Source organism: Podarcis filfolensis, assembly GCF_964270895.1.
Source record: "Podarcis filfolensis genome assembly, chromosome: 3".
Taxonomy (NCBI): domain Eukaryota; kingdom Metazoa; phylum Chordata; class Lepidosauria; order Squamata; family Lacertidae; genus Podarcis; species Podarcis filfolensis.
This window is the reverse complement of record NC_139606.1, coordinates 100,617,531-100,633,996: the sequence shown is the minus strand read 5'-3', so window position 1 is coordinate 100,633,996 and position 16,466 is coordinate 100,617,531. Positions and strand designations below refer to the sequence as shown.

The window sequence follows — 16,466 nt, the reverse complement described above, 5'->3', positions numbered from 1 at the left end:
AAACTATGTAACACTAGCATGTTTGCAAAGTTGTGGGGGAGACCTTCAGATTCCACTTGTTAGTATTTTAGCTATGTCAAAAATTTTAATATGTTACTTAAATATGCAAAATAATTGTTGAACTTAAAACTTGAGTAATTCTGAAGAAATAGTTCTCATTTTGGAAACATTAGTAATATATGAAGCTTGGGGAAATGCCCCTCAAAATTTGAACATACGTTCTGTTGTTAAATCATGTGGGCTTCTTATGTCATAGGAAGCAGGTAAAATATTTCACTGCTTAAATGTGCTCAAGTTTGATTGGATTGTGTTCCAAATTTTATGAGTAATAACCAAAGACAACCTTTCCTTTTTCATTCCTCATCCCACCACCCTATCATATTTAATTCCAGGAACAGAGCTGCTCAGTTTTTGGGATAAAATAGGCACAATTATCTCAGATTCGGAACTGGCAATGGGTATCAGCTACTCTTCTGCAGTGCCAGGACTTCCTCAGTATCTCCAGAGCATCACCAAACTCTTCCTGTCGATGCTCACGGTGACTTCAGATCCTGGATTTGCAAACTACAGTTCACCCGCCAAACCGAAAACAGTAAAACCTTGTTTGTCAGTTGCACATCTGCTACGCTCTGAGTTCTGCGAAGTGCGCTTGTTGGTCTTAGAAGCGACTGTTCTGTGGCTGAAGCAAGGACATTCCAAATCTGTGACGGAAGAACGGGGGAAAGTTCCATTGTGTCTACTGTCTGGTTTGGAGGAGATCCTCCTTCGGATGGCTGTAAAGGAAAAGCATCCGGAATGTTTTTGCAAGGTAAAAACATAGTGGTCCCCCTCTCCCGTTCTGGATGCAAATACTGTAAAATTCACGGTGCTATCCAATGTGGGCAATTCTCAGAGTAGATCCATTGAAATCAAATAAGCAAGTAACTTAAGTCCATCATTTTCAGTGGGTCTTTCAGCATGACTAATGTTGGTAATCTGTAAAAAACATATAATGATTTCGGAGCAAATGGATCCAATTCGTGCCAAATTTATTTTTTTCTTTACCCTTCCCCCCCTTGTTGCTATTATATATATAGGTATTAGAGGCTCTATACCATACGGACCCACAAAAGGTGCTTTCAGAGACAGAACATGCTCTAAAAATGAATGCAAGAGAATTCTTGCATTGGGTTTTGAATATTGCAGATGCTTCTGACAGGTAAATTCTTTTGTCTTTTTTATATTTACTGATTGCAGGTTGCCAAGTGAAAATAAACTGATGTCAGAGGGTGGGAGAGGAAAAATATTTGTGCTCTCACTGTCTTGTTAAGCCCCAAACATTGTCATATTTTTAATAATTTGCCTCTATGGTATTTTTAATACATACTCAGAAGCCCATAGCTAAGGCTAAGAAGTGATGAGTCGTCTAAATGAATTACAGACTGAGCAGAAAGCTGAGTGGCTCTTTTGGTTCTCTTTTTCACCAGCATCTTCGTGTTTAAAATGCTAAATCAGTGTTTCAGGGCAATGGTTATTGCTGTATCATAAAGCTGGGGTCGCACGAGGCGTGTTTATCTTTTCTTTTTTGAGATCTGAATTTTGAATCTATATTGTAAAATTAACTAATAAATTACCTTGGCCATATTTTTATTCTATTTCATAAAATTTATATATAACTTGATTGCAAAGCAGCCCTCAAAGGGTTTTACGAAACATAGTTATGAGTGCTACCAACAAATCTGGTATTGAACTTGCTATTTGGTGGAGGAATCCATCACTTGCCACTGTCTGTCAGGGGCCATTCATATCTTTCAGGTTAGATTTGGCAGGTGTATCAACTTTTCTACCGCAGAACTTTAAAACTGCTAATACTTTTCTGCAGATCTTCCATTTGACCGCTAGATCTGCTTTTATGACAACATTCTTCCTCCAGCCCTTTTTATAGAAAACAGGTTATCGGGGCATGCATCTTACTACACACGTTTGCACTGGTTGTTAACAACAACAACAATTTTATTATTTATACCCTGCCCATTTGACTGGGTTGCCCCAGCCATCGCCAGACATGAAAAACTCCCAAATACTGGGCTGCCTTCAGATGTTTTTGGAAAGTTGTATAGTTGTTTATCTGATTGGCATCTGATGGGAGGGCGATTCACAGGGTGGGGCTCTATAGAACTTTCCATCATCTTAGATAGTTTGGTTTCTAAGAGGAGGAGGGTTTGTCATACTTTAATGCAATTCTATATCCACAAGGCGCAACCACCTCATGCCTAAGCAAAAGTTTTTCTTCTGGTTGTATATTGACATGCAGAGCAGTTGTAACTAATTGGACTGTTAGATTTCATCCTGATTTATGCTAATAAAGCATATTGTGTGTAACAAGTTGTCAGGGACTCAGGAGCAGGAGCACTGGGGAGAGAGGAAATGGAGAGCGAAGGGGAAGAATCCGAGGGCAGCGTAGGGGAGTATGACAGTGGCCCGAGAGACTCCATGAGCTTCTCCAGCGAATCAGAAGATTCCCAGAAGGGGGCGCCTATGGTCAGGGCAAGGGGGGTCCCAGGGGGGACGCACCAGAAACAAGGAGACAGAGGGGAACCCCAAAGGAGCAGTGGGGGATTGGGACCAGTTTCCCCACCAGAGCGTAGTGGGGGGGAAGAGTCACATGTGTCAGGGCCAGCGTCTCCTCCAGCGGGGAGAGAGAGTGAGTCAGGGCTGACCACGCCTCCAACGGAGGGGAGGTCAGTTGCAGCTAGCCCCCCCAGAGGGGGAAGCAGTGACAGCAGCAGCAGTGAAACGGTCAGGAGGAAAGTTACCGGCTGGGCGCGCGCGCCAAGTTCAAATGTACAGGCGTGGGGAACAGCAGGAGACCCGGATGGGGAACCAGCTCCTAAAGCCCGCCGGAGGGAGGGGGAAGGCTCAGGGGACTCAGCGTCAGAAGAGGCTAGAAAGGGCGAGACCCCAACGGCCAGGCAGAATCAGAGACGGAAGGAACTAAGGAAGAGGTGGAGTAAAGCTAGAATCTTAAATTGGTGTCAGGGGGGAGGAGACTCAGACGGAGCATCAGCGGTCTAACAGTTGAGACGTAGAGCTGCGCGCTGCTGCTCTGGAAGTGAAACTGAACTTCAATAAAGACTTTTGTACTTAACAAAGAAGCAGCGTTGGTCCTTTGTGAGCTGGGACCTTGGGCAGCCCTGACACAAGTGAAAATGAGAATCTCATTTTCACTTGTTACACACCATATGCTGCTAAACTGCTTGCCAGTTGACTTGCATTTTGCTGTAGCTTTGACATTTATTTCACACTTACGTTTGTGGATCTGTGTTAATCTTTTATTTTGCAGCATTGAAATTCAAAGTATATCCCTCAAATTTGCCTCAGAGTTGGTCCTCCATCTTGTCCAAGATCAGCAGGAGGTAAGGAAATCTCATTTAACAATCATGTCTGCATCAGATTTACTATGACTATACATTAAGAGTTTCCGTTCTGCAGGTTCATTTTGATGAACCCATAAAGTTAATTGCTTCATATATACAAAACCTGAGATTATGACTTCAGTGCACGAACAAGTACTACATTGAAGACCAATGGCAGAATTGATTTGATGTTAATTGTCTCAGAACAATTAACAAAGGAGTCCACTGCTGATTTATGCAGTGCTGTTTTAGTTTTTATTCTTTTAAAGCAGTGGTGGTGAACTCCCATCTGTTGTGCCAAATTTGATTTTCTTTCTTTCTTTCTTTCTTTCTTTCTTTCTTTCTTTCTTTCTTTCTTTCTTTTGTCAAAAGCAAAGCAATGGTTTTGGTTTCCTTTTCTGTGTCAAATGAATTGCTGGTTCTATGGAAACTGAATGTCACATTTTGTGTTTATTATTACTTTTTAGTTCCTGTCTTAGTGCCAGTTTTAGTATAGCGCTTGACCCTTCTTGTTTACTCTAATTTCCAGTTTACAAGGATACTTCAGGCTTTTAAAGCCAGTATTAATTTTCTTATAGGAGGTGAAATCAGAGATGAAGCAATGGATTGGCATAGTCACTTCCTTCTGCGGAGATGAACAGCAAACAGATCTCCGATTAGCTGCTGCAGAGATTCTTGTGAGCATTACGCCATTTTTTCTGACCAGTCAAAAGCTTCTGTTGGGTAAGTAAATAGAATTAAGCACTATGACCACAAACAAGCCAAAATTAAGCTTATAAATTTCACTCATTTCAGTGAGAGAACAAATCACATGATAAACTCACACACCAAAATCAGCAGAATATATGCTTAATTTTCAGTTGGCTTGCCGCCTATGTTTATGTTTGGAAGCAGGAAGAGGCTTGATAAATCTTAAGGATGTGCATATGTTATATAGGGAACAACTGTGACTTTGTGGTAGAGCACCTGATCCTCTGCACAGGAAGATCTGTCCTCTCAGTAGAAAATGGGCCTATCTGCATGGTATGATTTGCTGTAACAGTGCTTTATAGCATTCGACTATGCTTAATATTTTTAATTTATTCAAACAATTTCTAACTCACTTTTAATGAAATGAATGGCCCCAGGGCAAGGCACATTAAAACTAATGAAATATACAATTAAACAACCTCAGCTGGGCGGAAGAGCAAGTAAAACAAAATAACCAACCTAAACATCAAAATACTGAGCGAATAGATGTGTCTTCAGCTAGCACTAGAAACTTGACAAAGTCAGTGTCAGCAGACTTTGTGGCAGCAGAACAGGGCGCCAGTTGTAAAACGTCTTCTCTTCAGCTTTTTTATTTTAAAATTTTGATCCCCCCCCCAAATTTGTCAGCTATGCACATTTTACAAATACAAAAACCTTCCTTGGAGGTTTTTAAGCAGAGGTTGTGTGTCCATCTGCCATGGATGCTTTAGCTGAGATTCCTGCATTGCAGGGGGTTGGACTAGATGACCCTTGGGTCCCTTCCAACTCTTAAGATTCTATGATTCTGGTGGTGTTGTTTTTTTTAAAAAAAAATTCCTAACATTTCTTTTTGTAAATACTTAGGTCTGTCTGATACATTACACCTTTGGAGATGTGTTGTTCAGCTGTTGCAGAGTGAAGAGCAGATAGTAAGGAATACCGTCGCTGGAGTTATAAGACAAGCTCAGTCTCAAGAAAATATCTCTAGGAAAACAGGTATGAAATTATTATTCTTCACCATCAACCATCAGTACTTGTGAAAGAGATTCATTGCACATGCCAATGTGTCTAGGTTGATATTGTTAGCAGGTATGACACAAGCTGCAGAAGAAAGCTTTGTGTTTATAGTACAGTATCTCAATATCATTTCCCCCCTCTTCTTAACTGTGTGTGAGAATTATTCCTCTGCAGCAGGAAGGGTATATAGGGGTACAGTGGTACCTCGGGTTAAGAACTTAATTCGTTCTGGAGCTGTGTTCTTAACCTGAAACTGTTCTTAACCTGAGGTACCACTTTAGCTAATGGGGCCTTGCACTGCCGCTGCACAATTTCTCTTCTCATCCTGAAGCAAAGTTCTTAACCCAAGGTACTATTTCTGGGTTAGCGGAGTCTGTAACCTGAAGCGTCTGTAACCTGAAGTGCCTGTAACCCGAGGTACCACTGTACTTTTAAAAATCTCTTCAGTGCTATGAAGGTGTTGCCTTTTCAGATTCATAAATATATAGAACTCTGCATTTCATGTGAATTCAAGTGTTAGAATATTTTTATTTATATAGGACATCTTCAGCTGTGTTGAAAATAAAAGTTTATTTTTGCAGCAGACTTAATGGATTCAGATGTGGTTAGCCACTGCCGCTTTTCTAACCTAGTCATGCTAGGGTTACAATCTACACAGAAACCAAACTATCTGGTTAGGAACAGGATTAATTATTGTTTTGTTTGCTTACAAACAATAACTTGTCAGGTAGTTATGGTCTTGCTCATGATCTGTGCAGTGCAAGCCCATGACAGGTTTATTGCTTTTGCACTCTCTCTCTCTCTGTATATATATATATATATTGTACACACACATACACACACACACACACACACACACACACACACACATATACATACATACACCCCCCCCTCTCTCTCCTTTAATCCTTTTGATGTAAGGGACTGCACTTGAAATATTGAATTTAAAGTGAATGCTAAACAGTTCCTTCAAAATCTAATCAAGGATAGGCTCTGTAAAATGTAGCTTATTTCAAAGCAAAATTGCTTTTTACTGAGTATACTCCAAACAATGCAAGCGGAAAAAGACAATTTTTTGAGAAACTTTTTTTTTTTTAAGGAGAAATTCTGATCCTTCCGATTTGTTGCCTCCTGGTAGTTTAGTCCCCTCTCTTTCCAGCAGGAGGCTAATGTGGGGCACTTGCCATTTCTTCCCAAGAGCTTCCTTTTCTCCTACATCTGCTGATACGTTTCCAGGGTGTGTTGAGTGGGGAGGAGCTACCCTCCTGTTCCCTGTGGCTCCATCTCCCCTCCTGGCCTCAATTACAAGATAGGAAGGGGTTAAATCACCCTGAGTTGTTGTCATCTCTCCCCAATGCTTTCCCCTTTGTTTTCTCTGTCCCTGGGCTGCTGGATGGCTCTGGGCTAGATCCTCCCTAGGAAACTCCTGGCTGGCTTATCTTCCTGACCAGCAGGTGTCTCCAGCACCACCTGGCTATCCTGGCAGAGGAGGAATAGATGGCAGTGGAGCATGCCTTTCTATCATCTCCCTCTAGGCTTGTCTGTGGCTCAGCTGCTGGCACAATCAGGACGTTGTGAGGCTGGTTTGGCCACAGCTGCAGCCTCCCATTGTGTGCCAGAGGACCTCATCCCAGCTGGCATGCAGTGGGAGTCATCATCCAGGAATCTCTCCGGTAGTACTGGGTCTGCCGCTCAGTTTTAGGATGATGAAGGGTGTGGCTTACAAGTTGGGGGAGGGGGCGAGATGTTTTTGATGGGAGTTGAAATCCAACAATATCTGGAGGTCCACAGGTCTCCCACCCATTGACTGTTGGCAAGAGTCACATCACCCCTTGTTTCCCTGTGTTTATTTTGCACTCCTCATGTTGGAAAAGCGCATATTATTATATATATATATATATATATATATATATATATATATATATATATATATATTGCTGCTGAATGCTGCATCTAAATTCATCCACTCTCATTAGCTTGATTGATTCAGAAAATCTTCCGTTTAATTGAAAATATTTGTGCCCCACTTTTCTCATATAGCACAAGGCCTCTTACAAGAAATAATAAAGTACAATAAAGTAGCAATATACAAACAGCAAAAAAGAGGCACGTAGTAAAAACATTGTAAGGATAGCATACATTTCGGTAGTAGCGCCTTTTCTTTAGAATTGCTTTGCTTCTGAACCGAGGCAGGCGCTGAGACTGATGTCATTTCAGATCTACTAGAAACTTATTCTCTCTGGCCTTTGCTGAACATTCATACCAATTAGGCATAATCACTTAATATACCTGTTTTGTCCTAATGTTGGCTGCTGTTTTATTTATTCTGCAAGTAAGTTTTGACATAACTTTAAGGTTCATTTGTTTGTTTACACTGCCTTGTGTTGTTTACAAGAAAAGCTCTATGGCAAGTGTTTCAATAACTAAATAATAATAGGATCCTACCAGAAAAGACCAAATTATTTCCTTAAATAGGTAAAGGGTAAAGGGACCCCTGACCATTAGGTCCAGTCATGACCAACTCTGGGGTTGCGGTGCTCATCTCACTTTATTGGCCGAGGGAGCCGGCGTACAGCTTCCGGGTCCTGTGGCCAGCATGACTAAGCCGCTTCTGGTGAACCAGAGCAGCACACGGAAACGCCGTTTACCTTCCCGCCGGAGCGGTACCTATTTATCTACTTGCAATTGGACGTGCTTTCGAACTGCTAGGTTGGCAGGAGCAGGGACCGAGCAACGGGAGCTCACCCTGTCGCGGGGATTCAAACCGCCGACCTTCTGATTGGCAAGTCCTAGGCTCTGTGGTTTAACCCACAGTGCCACCCACGTCCCTATTTCCTTAAATAGGAAGGTATTAATCCTGTAACGGAAGACCAGTAAGGATAGGGGGAGGCTAATGTTTGGGTGCAGCAACAGAGGTCTGGTTTTGGTTTGAAATCTGGTGAGAGCATTTGCTTAGATGAAGTAAAAAGTGAGAAGGCTCCGAGTGTTGACCCCTTTTCCACTCATGAAGTCAGGCATGCTTCTCCTTACAGGGTGTGAGTTCAGAAAAATACTCATACAAACCTGAATCCTTAGCACATGGTGATGTTGGTTCAGACAAAGAAGTAACTGTAAACAAGGCTTTGTTCTCTGCACACAATGGTAAGCAACTATATAGAAACCATTGTGCTTATCTAAATATTTAAGTTGTGTCCTAGCTCCTGAAGAATGTGGCTTCTTTTCTGTATCACAAAACCTGAATGGGCTGTGCCACTCCTCACCTGGTAAGGATATAGTGTCATGTCTGAAGCCCCAGACAGTAAACTGAAACTGAGCTGAAATGACTACACGTCTCCCTGCTTTGTACACCTACCATCATGTGTCTCAATTGATTACGAAGCTATATCTCCAAGCCCATTGTTGTTTGTTGCTTCCCACATATTTCTATCTGGGTCTTTCCTAAGAAAGTAGAAAAGTGGAACTAGCCTTGAATATGTTTTGCTAGAAAACTGCCGAGGCCTGCAATGTTTCTGATACTTGCTAACACATTGGAAATCATCTTCCAACCCACATAAGATGCTCGGGGTTCCGCTGTGCGTAGTCCTGACAAAGAAAAGAGGTGCTGGGACTGTAACTTTGTTAGCAGCCGCAGATCTTCTGCAGAACATCGATGTATCCTGATGGCAACTCTTAAATTCTCTCAGAATTACCAGAGTGCTAGTTGCATTCACTTTCATATCACAGGTGCAGAGCTGTGTGTTTACTCAAATCGAACAGACTCAGGTTTTCATCAGCTATGCATGAGGAGGACACAGGCTTATATTAACATACATTTCAATTTGCTGAAGAGTTTATGAGCCGCACAGTGGTCTCTAGCATGCAAGAAGTCAAAGAGTTCCTCTGTACACTTTGAGCATTGTTGTTGTTCTTGTTGTTTAGTCGTTTTGTCGTGTCCGACTCTTCGTGACCCCCTGGGCCAGAGCACGCCAGGCACTCCTGTCTTCCACTGCCTCCCGCAGCTTGGTCCAACTCATGTTGGTAGCTTCGAGAACACTGTCCAACCATCTTGTCCTCTGTCGTCCCCTTCTCCTTGTGCCCTCCATCTTTCCCAACCTCAGGGTCTTTTCCAGGGAGTCTTCTCTTCTCATGAGGTGGCCAAAGTCTTGGAGCCTCAGCTTCAGGATCTGTCCTTCCAGTGAGCACTCAGGGCTGATTTCCTTAAGAATGGATTGGTTTGATCTTCTTGCAGTCCATGGGACTCTCAAGAGTCTCCTCTAGCACCATAATTCAAAAGCATCAATTCTTTGGCAATCAGCCTTCTTTATGGTCCAGCTCTCACTTCCATACATCACTACTGGGAAAACCATAGCTTTAACTATATGGACCTTTGTTGGCAAGATGTCTCTGTTTTTTAAGATGCTGTTCTAGGTTTGTCATTGCTTTTCTCCCAAGAAGCAGGCGTCTTTTAATTTCATGGCTGCTATCTAGTGAAGTGGGCCCTCATGCTTCAGAGCTTGTGCTACAATGAATCTACAATAATATTGTTGACCATCCGTAGGGGAGATCCACCCGCACGGTGTGGTGTGTTTGATGGCTGTCTGGGCTGGGGCTGTCTGTGAACAAATCATAGTAGGAGGGAGTTCTCTTTGTAGAAAAGATTTCAAAAACGCAGGGCCAAAATATTCTGTAATCTGACATCATTCGAACTGTGTGTTTTTAAAAGAGAGGAAGCTATATGTAAGCTGTGTTCGTTTCTGATATCAAACAGTCGGATTTAAGATGGCAAGAAGACTGTAATTGTCTACCATCCAAATAAAGAATTTCCCAGTTTGGTAAAGAGACTGGGTGCTGGAGAAGCCAACCATGGCCTAACTCTGCAAAACAGTTTTATACTCAAGGCAAAAAGATAGAAGAAATCTGAGTGCATGACTTGCCTTGCTATTACAGCAGACGCTTAGGCCCCACAGTTGCTTTGCTAATCTCTGGCATGTAATACCCTGTTTTTGTAACCCAGAATGAGAGTGCATTAAAACCACAGCATGAACTACAAGATGAAACAATATAGTTAATAGACTGTGGGTGTAGGAGGACTATTTTATCTAGACTAAAATGTAGAGAGATTAGAGTCCGGTTGTGTCTTCTGAACCTTAAAAATAAATTGGTGATATAAGACAGCTGGAAGTTTGGAAATCACACTTGCTCGTCATGACTTGATGACATCTTCTGTGGTGGCAGTGATGAGTTCCAGGGCTAATGTCTAACATTGCAAAGACTCTCCTATCTCCTGTCTTCCTTTTAAGTGATTTACTAGATCTCCCAAGGGTGTGTAAGTGTGAAAAGCCTCTGCTCAGATGGGCATTGATACTAGAGGAGGGTTTAGGAGAGGAGAGTGAGAAGGCTTTGTAAACTGGGGTTGTGGAAGTTAAAAGGCAGCCAGGTTTCATCCCTTCTTTGGACTATAGAAACTGGTATGCTTCGACCCCACCTGTCTTGTTGGCCAGATTGTATTGGGACAAATTTATGATGCTGAATGAAGAAGATGCTGCACATTCTTGCCATTAAATAAATGCACTGTAAGCAGAATTATGAAAAAGGCAAATAAGGTTGCTTTCTTAGTTTACTTTTTTACCACCATTAGAAAATCTTGACTGTAGATTCCTGAGTGTTTTTGCGCAGGGATGTGCATGTGTGTACATGCTGTATCACTTGGGATGTTTTGTCCCAAGCACTGCTGTGCAATGGAAGGGTGGTTCAGCAAAACAGTAAGGTTTGAAGGACAGGAATTGTGCATTGTTCTTTTTACTGGAAGCCCTCCCTGATTTTCTCTCTCCCCCCCCCCCCCCATTTTGGAAAACAGTGTCTGCCTTTATAAAAACATAAATGTTATTTTTTTTCCAAATTCTGAGACTTTTGCAGATGAATTCTGCAACTGACAGTCATTTAGTACCTTTAAAAACTAGGTCTTTATGGCATAAGCCCATTTCGGCAGCTGCATGATTTTATCCTTGGTTTAGTAAAGGTAAAGGGACCCCTGACCATTAGGTCCAGTCGTGGCTGACTCTGGGGTTGCAGCGCTCATCTCGCTTTATTGGCCGAGGGAGCCGGCATACAGCTTCCAGGTCATGTGGCCAGCATGACTAAGCCGCTTCTGGCGAACCAGAGCAGCGCATGGAAACGCTGTTTACCTTGCCGCCGGAGCGGTACCTATTTATCTACTTGCACTTTGACGTGCTTTCGAACTGCTAGGTTGGCAGGAAGAGGGACCGAGCAACGGGAGCTCACCCCGTCACGGGGATTCGAACCGCCAACCTTCTGATCAGCAAATCCTGGGCTCTGTGGTTTAACCCACAGCGCCACCCTTGGTTTACACAGCTATAAAAAATAAAATGAACAAAAGGCCACAAAATGCAAAAGGTAGTTTGCCACCCATTTATATGCAAAGCTCAGATATATCCAAGATAAGTACAATGACCATGAACATTAATTTGAGCTTTGCATTGAAATGTCACATGATGTAGCTCTTGCATTTCATGACCTTGCATAAGCTTCTGTTTACACCTTTTTTTCACTATGCCAACTGTGGATAACACTCCATGCATCTAATGAAGTGTGTAATAGTCCCCAAAAGCTCATGACACAATAAACGTGTTAGCAATTAAGGTGCCTCCAAATTCTATTACTGCATGTGTGTACCAGGAATTAACCATACCATTCATTTATCCTTAAGCAAATATACCTTTGATAAGTCTATCAAAACAGTGGGAGATGCAAACTGTTCACCAAATTGCAATGGCGTTTATTTTGCTAAGGTGTCTTAGTATTAAGACAAAACTTCCCAACTAAAGGCACATTGAAGTGCTGAAAGTTCTGTTGAGTATTTCAGATAAGGAATCTTGAGGACAAATGAAAATAAGGGTTGAAGACCTTTGTAGGCATTTTTTTTTAGTGACACTTAAGAGTGCAATTTAAAGTGAGACCCCTTCAGACAAATGACAGCTGATTAAGTGAGAATAGTGAGAATAAAGTTAATATGGAAGTTAATAGTAGCTGCTCTCATGCTGGTTGAACAAAAAGTTGAGGTGAAATAGATCACCACCAACAAAGAAAGAATGGTTAACAAAAAATTTGGAAGGTAGCAATTATGTAAAAGGTATGGAATTGATTAGAGTGAGAGAAGACAAACAAGAAAGAGAAAATAGAAAAAGATAGATGGAAACTACTGAATTTATGAAGTCTAAATATAACAGAAACATGGGTGAATAGAATAGTTTTTCTATATAGAAAAATATAATGCATTTTTGTGTGTTATGTAATTATATAATTTTGTGGGATTTAATAAAGTATTAAAAAAGAAAACGGGTCACGGGTGGCGCTGTGGGTTAAACCACAGAGCCTAGGACTTGCCGATCAGAAGGTTGGCGGTTCGAATCCCCGCAACGGGGTGAGCTCCCGTTGCTCGGTCCCTGTTCCTGCCAACCTAGCAGTTCGAAAGCACATCAAAGTGCAAGTAGATAAATAGGTACCGCTCTGGCGGGAAGGTAAACGGCGTTTCCGTGCGCTGCTCTGGTTCGCCAGAAGCGGCTTAGTCATGCTGGCCACATGACCCGGAAGTTGTACGCCGGCTCCCTCGGCCAATAAAGCGAGATGAGTGCCGCAACCCCAGAGTCGGCCACGACTGGACCTAATGGTCAGGGGTCCCTTTACCTTTACCTAAAAAAGAAAAAGAAAAGCAGCTCAGTAAGCAAAATGGACAGCATGTTTTTATAGTTATTTGAAATAATATAGTAACTATTAAGGAAAAAGAGGGTGCTGTTGGTAAACAAGGATATAAGGCAGGCATAGGCAAACTTGGCCCTCCAGGTGTTTTGGGACTACAACTCCCATCATCCCTAGCTAACAGGACCAGTGGTCAGGAATGATGGGAGTTGTAGTCCCAAAATATCTTCAGGGCTGAGTTTGCCTATGCCTGATATAAGGCTACAATCCTAAATGAACATACTGAGACTGAAACTTCCAACATATGAACGTACTCTGTATTTGTCCAGAACAGGCTCTGTCAATATGTAAGGCTCACATTTCATTGGCATCACAAGGCATCTCATTTATCTCCTTAAAATGCTTGTTTGAGGAAAGTATACGCGGATTCGGTCAAGACAGTGCTGTTAGTAATTGAACTATCTGCTCTCCTGACAATGCTTTCTTTTTCTTTTTGATCTCATTTCATACACTTTTGAAAAGGCTTCACTTTATAGGAAGAGTTAAACTTATATACAGCACTGCTTTTCTTTTGAACAGTTTAAAATAATAATAATTATTGCAATTTGTATGGAAATAATCTTTTTTTAAAAAAAAATCATGTAGGGTCTTTGCAGGCCATGAGAAATCATTATATTGTTGTACAAACTTCAGTTTAAGACAGTAATGCAGGACATTCTTGTACAGACACACTGTCGGTTTCTAACTCTTGATATCCGGCTATGCGCATCTCCCATAAATAGGTTTTGGAATAAGTGGATTGCTGCTCATTACTATACAGTACTCTTTGTAGCTTTGTAACCCAACAGTTGCTGCACTGTACTGAAGCACATACTTAGGACTGTCTAGCGCTATTCAACAGTTTAAGTGCACATATAGAAAATAGATGCCTTCTATACACATTTTGGTATAATTTTTGCACGTCATTTGGCATGTAGGACGGTTAGCTTTATGGTGCCACCTGCTGGGAAGCCCTGTTTTAACACTGAAATTGCCGGTGAATCCCTTGATTCCTTCCAGTTCCTTTGCATCTGGTCGGACGGCTGGAGCCCTTTTGCTGTCACAAATCTAGTTTTCAGCAAGGCGGTGTGTTTCATCCCAGATTGGCATCCTTCAAAGACATAGCTGTGGATTTTCTTCCATTTTTGAAGGCATAGGTTGCAATTCTGGGAGTAGGACCCACTACACTCAACGGGACTTACTTTTGAGTAGGCTGAGTAGAGGATTGTGCGGTTAACCCATCCTTACTCTCATTACATTGTGATTTGGGGCCAATTCATGCATTATTTTGTGATGTGTTGAGATATTTACATAATATTTTTTTCATTTGATGGGCCAAGTGTGTGTGAGAAAGGGGGGAGACACTTCACCAAGGAGAATAAACTACAAATGGGACTGACAGAGAAATCGCTTTTAGAAGAAGCATATTTTGACATATCTTGATACTTTCCATGGGCCAAGTTAAAATATGCTAATATTGCCCATAAGGACTTTTATGACACTAGAATGCTATTTAAATTATCCTTCGTTTACCTACATTGAGGGTAAACAAAGACTTTCTTCTCAGAAGGGATACAAACTGTGCATGTCCAGCAGCACAATCCTGTACATGCCTACTCAAAGTATTCCTGCTTCCCTTAGGACTTAGTTCCTGGTTAGTGGGTGTACGATTGCAGCCCAAGCTTGTTGCATGCATTTTATTGCAAAGTCTGTATAGAGTACGCCCTGCAGCTGCAATTATGGCACAGTGTTCCCATTTGGATTCAGCCACTTTCTGCATAGTATTTTGACATAGAGTATTTCACACATTTTCATTAAATCTTTTGTACACACACACACACACACACACCATCCAGCCTGCCTGCCTGTACAGGTTTCTTGCCGTCAGTAAAACAGAGTGAGTTCCCAGAACACACAACTGTTGAGAGGCAGTCCTTTAAAACGGCCAGTAAAATATAAATATTGCCATAAACTGTGAACAGCCCCAGGTTGGGCCAGTGTCAAAACTACGATGGCCTAAGATGGTGGCTGATGTGCACTGCTGTTCAAAAGATAAATTTAGTAATCTACACTTGTGCCCCTCTCTTAGTAAACAAATCTAAAAGCCCAAGGCCATCACTGCAGCTTATCTGTGGTCTGTCAGGTCAGTGTTTGTCAGTCTAGGCCTGCTGGATTGGCTCAGTCACAGAGCTGGGAAAGGTGCAGAAAAGGGCAATTGAGATGATCAGTGTGTTGCCGCACCTCCTCCATGAGGAAAGGCCAAAGTGTTCAGAGCTCTTGAATTATTAAGAAAAACAACTTAAGCGGAGGAGATGACAGGGGGTTATGAAATTACACATCGTTTGGAAACAAGCAGATAGAGTCCTGTCCCCCACACTTCCTAACAGTAAAACTTGGGGCCGTCCAATGAAATTTATTAGCAGCAGGATCTAAGATAAAGAACTTGCTTTTTCACCCAGTGATTGAATTTTCTTCCCCAAGTTTTGGTGATACATCACTAGCTTTAAACATTGATTGAATTGGTATATGGTTGATTTAGAACTGTTGGCCACGATGGAGGTTTTGGGTTTAGAGGCAGTAAATACTTGAGGCACTGAATACTAGTCATTAGAGGCAACAGCAGTGGAAGACAGTTGGTCTGATGGTGGACTTCCTGAAAGCATCTAATTGCCCAACATTAGGGAAACAGGATGGCTAGATGATCCAATGGAGCTTTTGTGTTCTTAATTACTGAACGCTGCCCTATGTGTTTTTGAGTATAAACAGTCTAGTGTGTATATGTGAACAAGCTGTGGAAAGGGTTTAACTTAACATGCACCATAGGCAATACCTGATACAGTCTCTTTGTCTGACAAGATGCCTTAATATATTATCTGTAAATAATTTTATAGTTCAACCCATAAACGGGCTTGTTTTAAAAAGCAATGATAGTAGTAGCGTTCTTGACATGTATCACTATCCTGAATAGGGTGCCCATTGGAACAAAACTCCTCCTGGGAGATGCAATCTATGATGCACCGCTGTTATATTTCATATTAGCAACAAAGTGCTTTTCCCATTGGATGTTCCTATGAGTCACAGTGTGTGCCAGTCAGTAATCACAAAGTGCAAAATTGGAGTTCTCTCTTTATTAGCAAAAATGTGATCTCCACAAACTTCGCTGGGTGTCATGCCAAGTGAGCACAGCAGCTCATTCCCTCTGGGTCTTACCCCATGAAATCCGTTGCTGAGACTAAAGTCCCTGCTGCCCCACAGCTGTCTGTGTCTCCTCTCCAGGGCTTTTCCAAGCACCTGGAGACTGTGCCTGCATGCAGCTAATCTCTCCTCCGCCCTTTTCATGCCTCTCCTAGTTCTGGAAGAAAGGGGGTAGGGAAGCTTGTCGCAATAGGAAGGGGAGATACCTGTGACCAGCCTGACACATCTTAAAAACCCATGGTTTATCTGTTCTGTGTTCTCTTATGAAATCACATGCATATTCTTGTACTGAAATATGGACTGGGCATGAAAACGTGAGATGGACCATCTGCTCTGAAGCTGAGGGATTAGAAAGAGAAAGTTACCATATACTAGAGGAGACTGGCTATGTCCACA

At 42.0% G+C, this 16,466-nt stretch overlaps 1 protein-coding gene across 6 annotated transcripts in view; it reads left to right on the top strand.

Moving 5' to 3' along the window:
* Positions 1-16,466, top strand: part of THADA (THADA armadillo repeat containing) — a 146,249-nt gene that overhangs the window by 116,170 nt on the left and 13,613 nt on the right. For all 6 annotated transcript variants that reach the window (XR_014545794.1, XM_083604748.1, XM_083604749.1 and 3 more), the window contains 5 exons: positions 393-808; positions 1,077-1,198; positions 3,323-3,395; positions 3,974-4,118; positions 4,989-5,120. Coding sequence is in view for 5 of the 6 variants with exons in the window: in XM_083604748.1 (XP_083460874.1) it covers positions 393-808; positions 1,077-1,198; positions 3,323-3,395; positions 3,974-4,118; positions 4,989-5,120 (888 nt within the window). In the remaining variant the exon portion in view is untranslated. The remainder of the gene's footprint in view (positions 1-392; positions 809-1,076; positions 1,199-3,322; positions 3,396-3,973; positions 4,119-4,988; positions 5,121-16,466) is intronic.